General features: G+C 37.5%; 1 protein-coding gene across 1 annotated transcript in view; it reads right to left on the reverse strand.

Annotated features, from left to right (window-relative positions):
- Positions 1-14037, reverse strand: part of PTPRZ1 (protein tyrosine phosphatase receptor type Z1) — a 108639-nt gene that overhangs the window by 28903 nt on the left and 65699 nt on the right. The window contains exons 11-13 of the mRNA XM_054399978.1: positions 11287-11330; positions 5288-8855; positions 1440-1584 (exon numbers count right to left, since the gene is read on the reverse strand). Coding sequence (XP_054255953.1) covers positions 1440-1584; positions 5288-8855; positions 11287-11330 — 3757 coding nt within the window. The remainder of the gene's footprint in view (positions 1-1439; positions 1585-5287; positions 8856-11286; positions 11331-14037) is intronic.

Here is a 14037-nt window from a genome sequence, read left to right on the forward strand (position 1 = left end):
ACTTGAGAAAGTGTTAGGGTTGTGCATGAATTTTGAAAGCCCCATGACAGCTTAAGCAGGCATACCTCTAGGAAGACTCTCTGGCTTTATCTGGAACCAATGACACAGAGTCAAAGGCTTGAGAACTGCCACATACTGTCACATGGCAAATTAGGTTCCTAGTATGCTTTTAGCTCAGGTCAGTTTACATTATTTCACACAATGCTTGACAAAGTTTGGAGTTAGCACAGGACAGAGACCATTCTCAGTTGGTGAATGTGAAGTCAGCCACTCTGTATTCTTCCCTCCTGTGAGGGAAGAGACTTCAGCTGTACGTAAGAGACCTGTACTATGGCAGCTGGTCTGTTCTATTTCACAATACAGACACAGTTTTTATTCTGAGTGGTTTTGCTAACATGACTTACAGCTATCACAACTCTTTAGCCTAATGTTTTTTCTTACTGTCTTACCAATTTATTAAGTTACAAAGAAACACTCCCACAAGGGAACCTGAGCACGTGTGTGCACATGCAATGCATTCTCAGTTACCTTCTGAACAACAGAACAGCATAAGAGCTACTCAGTAAGGGACCTTAAAACCTTTATACTGTTATAGCATCATTAAACTATCACACTTCTGTCTTGCACAGAATACCATCTACAGCACACTCTTAAAGTCCTACATGAAATGCTTATTCATGTAGTCACAGAATCACAGAATGTTAGGGTTTGGAAGGGACCCAGAAAGATCATCTATTCTCATCCTAAATTGACAACTACTTTAACTGTTAAAGGACTGGAAAGATAGGAAACACAGGCCATGATATTTATTTTTCTTCTCCCTCCTGTTCTTAGCAGTGCTCTGTGAAGTCAGGATTAGAACAGAACAGAACAGAACAGAACAGAACAGAACAGAACAGAATAGAATAGAATAGAATAGAATAGAATAGAATAGAATAGAATAGAATAGAATAGAATAGAATAGAATAGAATAGAATAGAATAGCTTTAGGTTGGAAGGGACTTTCTAAGCTCATCTCATTCAACTAACCTGCAGTGAACGGTAACATCTTTAACTAGATCAGGTTGCCTGGAAGTCACTTGGCTTCTAGGCATTAATAAACACACGCAATTGTTTACTAAAATCTCTCAATATGGAAATAAAATATTTGCAATGGTTCAACTCTCTGCAACCTAAAAGAATTGTAGCTGAGCACTTTGGACAAAAAAACCAAACCAAACCAAACCAAACCAAACCAAACCAAACCAAACCAAAAAACCCCACACCTTATTTTACCAGCTTTATGTAACTGCAGCACAGGGAATAATATGAAGACGTGGTGAGAGACAAGAACCAGTCTCCCTACTGTAAACCAACTCAATATTGTCATCACATTTTTCAAATCAAGAGCTCTTTAGAACTGAGAAAAAACCACCAAAACCAACTGAAAAACAACTTACCTCCAGTATATGAGAATACCCACAAGAATCACTAGACAGATAAAAGTCAGGGCTGATACGACCACAAGTGGTATAACTGTCTTCTTCTCTGATTCCAGACTCTCAGCTAGACCGATACGAGACTCATGGCTACTATTACTTGCCTCTGCAGTCAGAGAAAATTGAAACATTCCATGTTTAAATTCTGAGAAATGCACAGCACATGTGAATGTGTCTTATAATGAGCCTACTTAATATCACTTACCTGTATTTTTTACTATGCACTTCAGAAAGTGTATACATTTGCAAACCAGCTTACAGAAAATAAGCAGATAGAAGGTAAAGCAAAGTGTTCAAGCTTATGTGATTCAGCCTTCCAGCAGTGGAGACTTCTCTTTGTAAGAATAGCAGATTGTTGTTAAAATATAGAAGAAAGTAATTTATTTTCATCTGTTTATTAGCTGAAAGCCAACTGAGTTAAGGAATCTGAATATATAATGTTGGAATATGTAATAATATTTTGTTATTTAACTGCCACTCATATTAGCTCTGGCTAATAGTTTAATAGAAAAAATTTCTTAAAATAGTCCCTATGAACTTGTCCTATTGCAGTAAAGCTTTTGCATTTTAATACATTGCCCATTCTGTAACTTGCCATCTAGACACATCCTTCCTCCCCCAACTATACTGCAGCCAGAATTAAATTTCCTATCTCCATATTTACAGGTGATCAAACTTATTTACATACTGTCTAGATTTCACATTTCTGTCAGCCTTGTAATGATGAATGACAGGAATATTTGGGCACAGGAATCTGTATGAAGATCAAAACAATGGAGTTTCTAATCTCATTAAGTAAGGGAACATGATCCTGAAACTTTAACTTTGTCAAACCTCAAGGAGTAAACACTTTTAAACTGACTTTGACACAAAATAACTCATTCTTTTCAATTTGTGAGTTAAAACACAGAAAGAAGCACTTCTGTACTTGTTAGAACTAAACCCCTAGATTTTCTGAGAATGTTTCCTGCTTTTGTGAACAGTCCTAATTCAACGAATGTTCTGCATGGGAGGAGAATTTGCTGTGTGGAAATCAGCAACACTCCACTGGGATTTCAAGGCACCAGTTCTACATGAATAAAAAGCTTTAACAAAAGGGAGGAGGGAATGAAGTTGGATCTGAAAAAAAACAACAACCCAACAAACTACCCAAATGACAACAAATACATGCCCTAAATATGACATCAAAAAACAAACAACTTTCCAGGCAGCTCTCTGCTTGCTTCCATTTTCCTGAGTTTAGGGGTTTTCAAGTTTTATATGCCAAAAGGTCTAGGTTCTGATCTTGCAGACATCTTGGTTTTAGTTCAAAGTATTCCAACACCCAAATTAATCACTGCTCTTTAAATCCTGTAGCTCAGTGAGCAAAGTGACTGCAGGCACAAGTTGCTTCTGAAAAATCCATCCCAGAGTTTCTGGTGAGTAGGCTAAAAACTAGTACTTCCTGTTGATTTCAGAAAAAAATATGTTTCTTCTATGAGAGATGAGAATATGATCCCCTTGAAGCATTCATAGTTGCTTATCCAGCTCTAACTCAGAGGGTACAATTCAGTCTTATTTGAGTGATGACAGGGTTCCCTCAAACTGCATGACCCATTCTATGGGAAATAAAGGGCAGTCTTCTCCTGTGACTGGGGGCTCCTTGCCTACATGTCCACCACTCCAGTTATGGTGGCTGAAAAGAGAGTCGTATCTATAGTGGATTTCTTTGCTCCTTATTAATAATGGATGCGTGTATTTCTTTATATTAATTTCTCTTACAGTTTTTCAAATGAAGTTGAAATGTTCAGGTAGCAAGAGAGATGTTACGAAGAAAGCCCTAGTTCAGAACAAGTATAATTATGCTAGATAGACTGTGGAGTTTAAATGACCTTTTTTTTTTTTTCTATAATGGTCACAATACAAAAGGTCATCAATTTCTGGTGAATTCACTGTAATATATAAATAAGTTGTCATCTGGAGTTCTTTTGTTCTGGGCTTTTTTGGTTTCACTTCTTTATAATTGAAATAAGCAAAGATGTCTTTGATTTATAGGAGACCATGTTAGACATGCTCAGATTGAATTTCCAGTTTATTAGAAGACAGTATTTGGGATCATTCATTGGGAAAAATAATGCACATGGAATGATATTGTATAGTGTCTTTCAATAATAACTAGAAGACAAACTCTAAGTCTGTTATACTCCTCCTCCTCCTCCTTTTCCAGTACTGTATAATCATTTTTGAGTTACTATCAGTGATAATTCAAATGATGCCCTTTGCATAAACTATAACTCCTTTCTGGTAATACTCATTCACATCATTACCATAGATTTTAAAATGTTGATATTATTTTTACTGATTTTTAAAGAAATGTTACGCATTTTACACAATGTCATACCCATTTACCTGCTGAACTAGTTCACTTACTCAGTTTTATAACCCCTACCTTGTTAGGATTCTAACTAATTTCGATATGTTTTCTATTTTGATTTTTATTTTCTATTTTTCCCCCACATTCTAGTAGCCTCAGCTACTAGAATAATACAAATAATACAAAAAGGTAGGAAAATAATGCAAAAAGGTAGGAAAATGACACATTCTAGTAGCCTCAGCTACTATAATGTGTCATTTTCCTACCTTTTTGTATTAGTATACTGTGGCTCACGAGTGGTATGATCTCATGTGATTTAACTGTATTTGTAGGACCAGATGAAAACACCCAGCTGGGTGGATGTCATTCCTTAGAGGGTTTAGTTGAATGATACTGCCCTCTACAGGTGCTGTGAGTACTGATTGCATGTTCAATTTATTTTCTAAAATACCAATTTAACCTTGTTTGTTGGAGTTTAACCTTGTGGTGTTTTTTTTTCCTTTTCCCTCTTTTGCCAAACGTCATAGGTCGTTTCTGACTTTACTCTTGGATTTTCAACACTCCAATAAGAGGCAGCGCAAATTATGTGCCTGAATACTTTAGGTTTTCTACAATACATTTTTAAATACAAAGGAAGTGTTTTATATTTGTCAGGGGTTTATCTCTGTGAGGTTCAGTTTTGCCTTCTGAACTTATTCTAGGAATCAAAGGTCACAAATACTCTTGCTGACTTTAAGATGACTGAGTAGGAAAACAACACTAAATATAAGCAGGTACAGGATCTGGCTCCAAGTATTTTGGAAATACACAAATCTGGCACAAAAAGTCTGCATCTTACTGAAATCCGAAGGTGACATACAGAATAAGAATGAAAATGAACGTTTTTATGAGTTAAGATGACTCAGAATTAAACTGAAGCATCTTTTTCCTTGCTCAATACATCTTAGGAAAAAAACAAAACAAACCAAAAAACAACACAAGAGGAAATGTGCCGCTGCAAGTTAAAAACCAGAATTTCAGAGGTATGTTTCCTCTAGGAGAGGAACAGTTTCCTCTGATGTGTTTCCATAAGGGCAGCACTTGTCTTTGTATAGAGAACTTATGTCCCTCTTCAACCTTTAAAATTAAAATGAAGCAATTAATTGAAACAAATTCTGGTTTTAGACTGTGCATCACACAATGTCTGCTGACAGTATGCATCTATCCAAAAGCAGAGCATGAATCTTCTTACTGAAGCATATTTCAGGTGCAGTTTTAAGTAGCCAGAAGTAACATACACAAGATAGCCAGCTCAGCATGCACCCCATTCCCCAATGCTTTCTGAATCACACCCACTGGCACTGTTATGTTCTCCTCTTATTATACGTAGATAAACCTTCTCATTCTCTATGGCACAAAAGTATCCCCTCACAGCTTTCCATGGTATTCATTAGACTTATGGATATCCATAACTAACCTGCCTCAGAGATGTTGAATATTGATGAGTGATCGCTAGTAACAGATGAGGCTGATGACTGTGATGATCCAGGAGTTAATTCTGAGTTACCTGCTTCAACTGCCCCTTCAGTGTCTCTCTCATTAAGATCAGGAAAACTGAAATCTGTTGAAGTTTCATTATCATTAAGGCTATCTGAGGTACCTTGCCCAGAACCACTTTCTTCATCACTTGTAAAAACAGCCCAAGACTTAGACTCTGATGTGTTTTGCAATGGGATACTAGCAGTCTGAACGTGGTTCTCCAAAACTGTTGGGTCGTTGTGCTTCTTAGGTATCACACTCACAGTCGAAGTCAGTATGGACGCATAATTATGTCTGTCCGTGGTATGGTTTATCTGACTGTCTGATGTAGCAGTTGAAATTTTCTCTTCTTCTTCAACTTTCTCAGAATGTGAGCTTATAATTAGGTTACTCTGATCCTTGTTATTGTTTCCCTTTGTATTTTGTTCCTGTTCTACCATATCCTCAGCTTCACTATGGGAAGTACATGAGATACAGTTACTTACAGGGAAGCCATCGTCATATTCATCGTAGTCATCCTCAACTACAGAAGGCCACAAATCGGTACTGGATATGATACTGGGAGACAACCCAGAGGATTCTCTAGAAGGAACCAGCAACTTACTCAGAGTTACAGGGATCTCACTTTTGGGAGGAAAAGCCATCACAGAAATATGTATATTTGGTAAAGGAAGAGTGTGATGAACGGGCATGTCAGAATCTGAAACAACTGGAGGCATATGAACAGGATCAAAACCAAGTGCAGAACTTGAAGAAACACTGGCAGCCTCACTTCTTTCAAAAACACTTGAAGAGATATGGCTCTCTGCAGGAGTAGCTACAGATGGCACTGTTAGGAAGGGAGTTGTTACAGCATTCACTGCTTGGGGGGGAAAGGCATTTGTATTTCCTAAACTGGTCAGCTGGAATGAAACATCACTACTGTACAATGAAGGCATAACCTGCTGAACATCTTCACCGGTAAGCAAACTGGATGAAACATCTTCCTTACTTGCATAAGAAACAGATACAACTTGAAGTGATGCTGTGGGCTTACTAAAAGTGTTTGACAACATATCAGCAACAGAAGGAGCAGATGTAGAATGCAGCATTTTTTCAGTTGTAGCAGAACCTGGTGCCAGTTGGTGCAATATTTGGTCAAATGTAGAACTAGCTTTATCAACCCTGGAGCTTTCAGCCAATATTGGATCACTAGGCACAACTGCAGCCGTGTTAAGCAGAGTGCCATCGCCAGAAGATTGGAAGGAGGACTGCAGTAACACTTCGTTATTTAACGTAGCTGAGGTTTCATAAAAGTATAGCTGAGTCGAGGATAACATTTTACTATAAGCAGGGGCAGAGAGAGCTTGATTTGAGCTTGCACTAAGCATAGATTTAAGCAAAGTGTCATCAAAGGCTGGAGTTGTAACATGCAAAGGCTGAACGGAAAGGTGGTTTTCTGTAAGTTTACCAATATCATGATCAATTATCTTAGTAGTGGGGAAAGCAAGAGATACTGGAAGGATTCCCTTTGTGCTAGAAACAGGAAGTGGGTTTTCTTGCAGAGATGTATTCTGCTTAATTACATCATTATTAGAAACAGATGTAGAAAGTTCAGGTATCACTTTACTTTCAGCATTGGAAGCCATTCCACTTAAAGAAGAGGAAATTTGTAGTTCTCTCTCATCTCCATATATAACATCACCTTTTGGAAGCATCTTATTTACATCACTAAACCCAGATGATTCATACATAATCTCATCTACAGAATCAGAGGAAGAAATGTTATGCACTGTCAAAGTATCTGTATCAGGCAAAAGGGACTCACTACCAGAGTATGCTTCAGACCAATCCATATCACTAGATAGAGAGCGTGTAGGCTGCAGCAAAGTATCAGCTTGTGGTATTACAGAAGAAGGTTTATGCACCAGTACATTGTTATAGCTGCTAAATAAAGGATCTTGACGATATATGTCAACAGAATCATGCACAAATTCTGTGGAGTCATAGGAAACAGTAAAGCTTTGGAGGGAGCCCACATTACTAGACAAAGCATAAGGAAGTTCAGACATTGTAGACAGTACATGCATATTTAAATCACTGCTGGATGGTTCAACTTGAGAAAACATGTGAGTTCTATTATGACCAAATATCAGTGTCTCTGAAGCAGCATGAGTAGTCTGATGTGACACCACATCAGCATATTGAGCAATGCTTGGCTGTATTAATGTATCACCCTCGGCCAATGTCAAAGAAGCATGCAGGGACACCTTATCACTTGCAACAGCTGGAGTAGCACTGTGTGGAAACATTTGAGAAACTGTATACAAACGGTGAAACATTTTACTACCGGAGGAAGCAGAGGAAAATGTAAGCAAAGGTACATCATCATAGGAAGACAGGGTGGGTTCAAATGACACACCAACACTGGGAAATACAGGTGTAGCATGCAAGGTCACATCACTATCTGAGGTAGCAGGGGTAGTGTCGAGCATCTGAGAGTCAAACAGTAAAGGGGTGACTAGAGGAAACACTTCACTACTGTAGGAAGGTTGAAGAGGTATCTCACCATTATAGACTGGTTGAGTTGTCTGAGAGAGTACCTCACTGGCAGCAGAAGCAGAACCATATTCTCCAGAGCTTGAAGAGACAGAGTGAGGTGATAATTCAGCAGAGGAGAAAGCAAAGGTAGAGTAATGCGGCAATTCTAAATCCACATCTGAAGTGTCTTGTGAAACCACAGGGCTGCTGGAATAGGGCACTGTAGCTGGCTTTAATCCTTCTACATAAGCATCAGTGTAACTGGTCTGAGACAGTTGACTGCTATGCAACGTACCAACTGATTGAGTTGTCAGATCTGTAGAATTATGAAACCATACATTTCCATCAGTGGAAGAAGCGTGCTCTGGAGGTTCATCAGAGCTTGTGGGTATTACACCTTCTGAAACATACTTAATGGAGCCTTGGGAAAGAATATCATGCATGCTTATATCTGGGCTTCCTGAAGGAAGAGCATTATCTTGAGAGGTCTCCTCTGTAACCAGCTGTGCTGAAGAAGTGGTAAGAACTGAACTCCAAAAGTCATCAGATTCCTGATGAGGTTTTAAAGGAGACAAGAAATCTTCATCTCTGTGGCCAGTAGTGGTTATTCTCGTTGGTTCAGTGCCTGAAGAAAGGTATGTGTATTCTTCTTCAATGCCTTTGGTGGAGTCAGTGAGTTTAGGAGGGATTCCAGTAATTGTTTGAAGTTCCAGAAAGGGCTCTTCCTCTTCTTCAGGTATTTCACTAACAGGTGGTGAAGTAGGGTAATAAACTGCTTTGAAAACATCATCCTTACCATGCAATCTTTCTTCTCTTGTTAAATAGCTATTTGTTTTAGCTTCATTTGGTTTTGTCTCCATTTTTTCTTGACTGTAGCTGGATATAGTCACCTGAAAATCTTTCTTCATTTGGTTTATTGTACTGTCAGTGCTAGGACTGACTGCAGTTTCTCCCTTCACCTCCATTTCCTTTTCATCAACTTCATCCTTTGAAAAAATATCATAGCCAGAGACAATTAAAAATATTTACACACATCGTAGACAAATAAAACCCAAAACTTAAATAATACTTTTTTTTTTTCTGGCTCTGTAAAAACAAGAGAGGCAAAACAAGATAACATTAGAGAAGTTTGGTAGTCTTGAAGCTAAATACTGAGCTACAAGAACAGGTATCATCTTCTCTCTTGAAAATATTGCTTATTTCCAATATGAACAAAAAAACCCTGTATCACCACAACTTCTTAAATAGATGATACTTTTAGTCTGTTAGAGAGAGAGAAACCATTCATGGTATTCATTTACCTTACTAAAAAAGCTCTACTTCTTTCCTGGTAAAACGCAATTGTATATGCAGCACACATCAGTGAAAAATAGTTTTGCTGTTCGAACTACTTAAGAGATTTGCACTGATATTCTGATGTTGATTAAATTGTCATAGTATCAAATCTGTAAAATGTATTTATGACCTGTCCTTAAACCTACTGAATCTTCAGAGTTTTCACAAAAAGGTTTCAGGATGGTCAACACGACTGTAACAGTTTCACAAATATTGTGAGTGATACCACTTAGTCCCTGTTATGACCCTTTGTTTGCTGAACATGAACAATGTTAGAGTCAAGACTTTTAAGGAGAGATAAAAAAAAATTAAAATTATATGTGTAAATACAATCAGAATTTAGGCAGTCTTTGAGGATGTAAATTCAAATCTTTTGTCTCCTCTCCAGCTTCCCTGCCCCAAATCAAAAACCATAATGTGAAAGCAGCTAACTTTTTCTTAGTAATTTTTTTTTTAACCTAGACACAGTAGCACCCACAGTTCTGTGATGTGTCCCTATCTAGAACTGCACCAGAATAAAACCTGTCCAAGCACAACTCTGCAAACTAGACTGAGGGGCACCTTCAGTTTCTGAAGATACTTGATTTGATAGGGAGAGTCACCAGCAGGGCAGAGTATCTCACAAAACATAGCTGCAATTCCATTTCCTTTTGAAGATCTGGATTTGTGGTGTGGTGGAAATACCTACTTGTTTTTATTCAAAAGCATAATGCTGAGAGAAAACACCCAGGAGACTGGGACACTGTTATCAGTCTAAGAAATCCTCTCTCTCAACAGCCTTTGAAAGAAAGATAAAGCACTCCTGAATAAACTATTAGTTGGGGCACTCAACTAGTAGTTGTTGACTTTTATTCAGTCTCATCAGTGTGGGCTTTAACCACTAGGAATGAGGTGTGCTTCACACCAAAGCCCCTTGTTTTTGTAACAGGAACCTCTGGTGCACTCACACAATGTGAGGTAACTCAGATATGATGACTCTTGGGTTTGGATTTCATCCCAAGGGATAAGTAACTAAAATCTAGGGACAGCAGCACATAGACTGTGTCCCCTCAGGCCTGGTCTGGACTGAACAGACCCTTGTCTCTGAAAATCTGCCTTCTGCAGGGCAATGCCTGTATTTTTAAATTTCCTTGGTTCAAGAATCAATTTACATTCACTGCTAGTCAGTTACTGTCCTGACAGGTTCAACATAATAATCTCGATACACACACAGAACAACAGAGAAATAATTGTATCAGTGTCCAGAAATACAAGGCAAGGTAAATAGCCAGATAAGTAAGCACAGGCAGTCTCTAGTTAACTAACAAGGACTTGCCACTCAGTGAACATTGTGGTCCTGGACTGAAACTAAAAAATAAAAATTCTGAGGGATTACTCGATGCAACTGTACCTATTACCAAAGGATCTATCTATTATAAAATTGTTGTTAGAGAACTGCTAAAAACTTAGCATAGTGCTGAGTTTATCACAAAATCATCCAAAATTACATAAAACAGAGTTATACTGTCAACTCTAGCTTGAGTTCAAGAAACTCAGTGAACATAACATAATTTTGGAATAATGGCTAAATTCAACCAATAGCACCCTGATAGCAGACACATATGAATCTCATCCATAAACACAATTGCCTTCCTCCCTTAGTTTACTTTACTATATGCTAAGACCACCATAAGAAAGCCTGAGTTAGATTTCTCTTTAAATTAACTAACAAAAAAAAAAAAAAAAAAAAAAAAAAAAGTAACAGTGGGTGACAGCTTTGATTCTGCTAAATGAACAGTTTTGTCAGACATCATTCAGATGTGACAGTAACTTGATGGCCCATTTTCAAATACATTCCAGCATATCCTGTCATATGCCTCACTTCTCCATGTGGAACTAAATAGTGAGGTATGCCTACAATTATCTAGGGAGAAATAGAGGTGAAAGAGAAGGCTGTATATACATATATATATATGTAGGCATATATAAATGCAGACAATATATTCACTTGGAGGCAATATTTTGTGAATTTTCACAGAATGTCAAATGTAGCTGAAATGCACGCATTTGAAACATTCTCTTAAAAATAAATGAATGCTATACCTCATATTCTTCAGTTTCATTCAGTTCAGGAATGAGGTCAGCTTCTATAAAACAAAAATACACACCACATCATCCAACATTTAAAATTCACAGAATTATTAATTCTGCAAGCACTCAACTGATTGGTTAATATGTTTACTGAGACCCACTCTAAGATGTTTTACAGAACTGTGCTTGCAGAAATGGCCAATCACCTAGGTTGAGGTGACAGATCATCTAGACAGTACATATTGAGCTTCCAGAGATTTGCCTGGCTCTTGTTTGATACTGCAGCACATTTTGGATCTGCACTGAGAAACCACATCCTGGCCAAGAGATAACCAGGTTTATGAGAATGTTTTTTCAAGATTTCACAGTATCACAGTATATCAGAGGTTGGAAGGGACCTCAAGAGATCATCAGATCCAACCCCCTTGCCAGAGCAGGTTTTCTATGACAACATGCAGTTTAATGCAGAAATATAAATGACAGAAAAAAAGGTAAGTTTGGAACTCAACTGTTTCTCAAATCTGAGAGCTCTGAAGATACTGTAAAATTATCTGTTCTGTAATTTTCATACAGCAAATTCCTCATTTGTGCACCCAGGCCTGAAGCTAGGTTCTAGCACAATAATCATGTCGTCATATCCAGCACACAGTAGGCAGTCTGCCCCCATCAGGACAGACCTAATCCATTTGTTGTAATGTAAGGACTCAGTTATATCCCTAAAAAACAGCTACTGGACACCCCACAAAGAGCTATTCTGAAGACTTTTGAGGCCTTTCAAAAATAACAGATGACATAGGATCAAGAAATTAGATCTCCTACAGCCCAGTTGAAAATTGTTCTCTCAAAGTTCAGAGGTAGTCTCTCACTTTCTTTGTCTCTATCGTTTTGGCCAAATCCAATATCGTACTTCTGACGGTGGCCAGCAAGAAAGGATTTAAAGCAGGTTGCAAGAAACCTAGAAACTTCTGCTAGGAACTGGCATAGGTCTCCAGTAATGAAATCTAATAGCCCCTCCATAGCATTAACTCATCTTATTGCTCCTTTGGTTCACAGAAAGTTCCACTCCCCTTCTGAATCTTTCCAAAGTTTTCTTCTAAGCAATATTCTGGAACTCTGCCTGTCTATCAGAGCTAGCACAAGTTCAGAGGGCTGGTCTCTTAGCCTGGTTAGTGATTCTAACAATAGCATCACACTGTTTCAGGTCTGCGTTTCCTCCACATATATATGAAGTTTCCTCAATTCACTATGAATGATAGTATAAAAATGTCATCTTTATACTTGTCATCTCTGCAAGGTCAAATGAGGATGTATGACTTAATTTGTATTCTCTTTGATTTGTCTATATCTGTCTTTCAAAATTAATTGAGATGCATTATATGCAAGGTACACTAGATGAAGTTTATCAAACTAACAAGCTGACACAGTTTCATTATAGAGTATAGCATGAAAACAATATCTGCACATATTTTCTTTTGTACAAAACATATATAAATTACCAAGTACTTGATTAACCTTCCATTAACAAGATAGAGAAAAATAATCTTACCTCTGACTCCTGGAAGCCTAGGAGGCTCCCTTCCCTAGGAGGGGAAGGGAGTGGAGGGGAGGAAGGGGTGGAAGAGAGAATGATATTCCCTGGCTTCTCAATGATATAAATCAAATATTGAGGATATTAGTTTGAAGGTCTTCCCACAGCAGACCCATATCACCTATTATGTACTCAACAGAGTTCTCAGAAAAATGTTTTTAACACAGAGAAATTCTGTCTGTTCTTTCTGAGCTGAGCTTCAATCAGACTCACAAAAATAAAATGTGCTGACTGTGCTAGAATATATAGTAGGGTATGTATTCTCAAACTCCACTACCTGAAAACTGTTTTTTTTTGTTGTTGTCTCCATGAAGAGGCATTAGCATACATATATACAAAACATATACAGACAACACTAAATCTTCAGGCATTTTACAAAGCCTATTTAAATTTAGTTGGTCACAGAAAATGGTCACAGAAAAATATTTGTCAAAAGCATTATAGACACATACTTATAGATTTTTAAAAATCCTTTTTCCTGAGTTTTTTGATTTGATGGAAGATTATAAAAACCTGCTAACATCCCCCAACCAAGGAGAAGAACCACACCCTACAAAAAACAACCCATTGATGAACAAGCTTGTTTATTTTTCTGGAACCACATATTGATTTTCTATAGCTTACATTTTAAAATAAAATAATTAATCCATTAGTTAGAAAGTTTTGTAGAGGTCTTTTCATAGTCCATTTTAATGACAGATGAAGAAAAGATAGAACAAAAACTACTTCCCTACATTTATGTTCAATGCAAATCTTTCAAAAAATCTCTCAAAATAATCTGATTTGCAATTGTAAAATAATGCGCACAACATAAACTGTTTTTATTTCTGTAGTGTCTGAAGTAATAAATGGGAAGGCAAGCACAAAATTAAAAGTTGTTTCTTCTGATTAAATTAGTTTTCAGATTTCTACATTTATCAGAACAAAATCAGAAAAAAACATCCTGTAAATGAAACATTTAAGATATGCTTAGTGTTTTTTAGGACAAAACCCGTGAAGACAAGTTACATAGAAATTGCATTGGTTAGACCCTCACAAAACATTGCTGACAGAATGAGTTGTTGTGCAGGAGACAGCACTTGAGTGCCATATCCCAGCATGGCTTTTTTTTTTTGATAAACACCAACTGAAGTTTGCACAAAGGAAGATGAGAGGAGAGATAGATTCTTTTGTTT

The sequence above is a fragment of the Indicator indicator genome, chromosome 3 (assembly GCF_027791375.1).
Source record: "Indicator indicator isolate 239-I01 chromosome 3, UM_Iind_1.1, whole genome shotgun sequence".
In the NCBI taxonomy this organism is placed as follows: Eukaryota; Metazoa; Chordata; class Aves; order Piciformes; family Indicatoridae; genus Indicator; species Indicator indicator.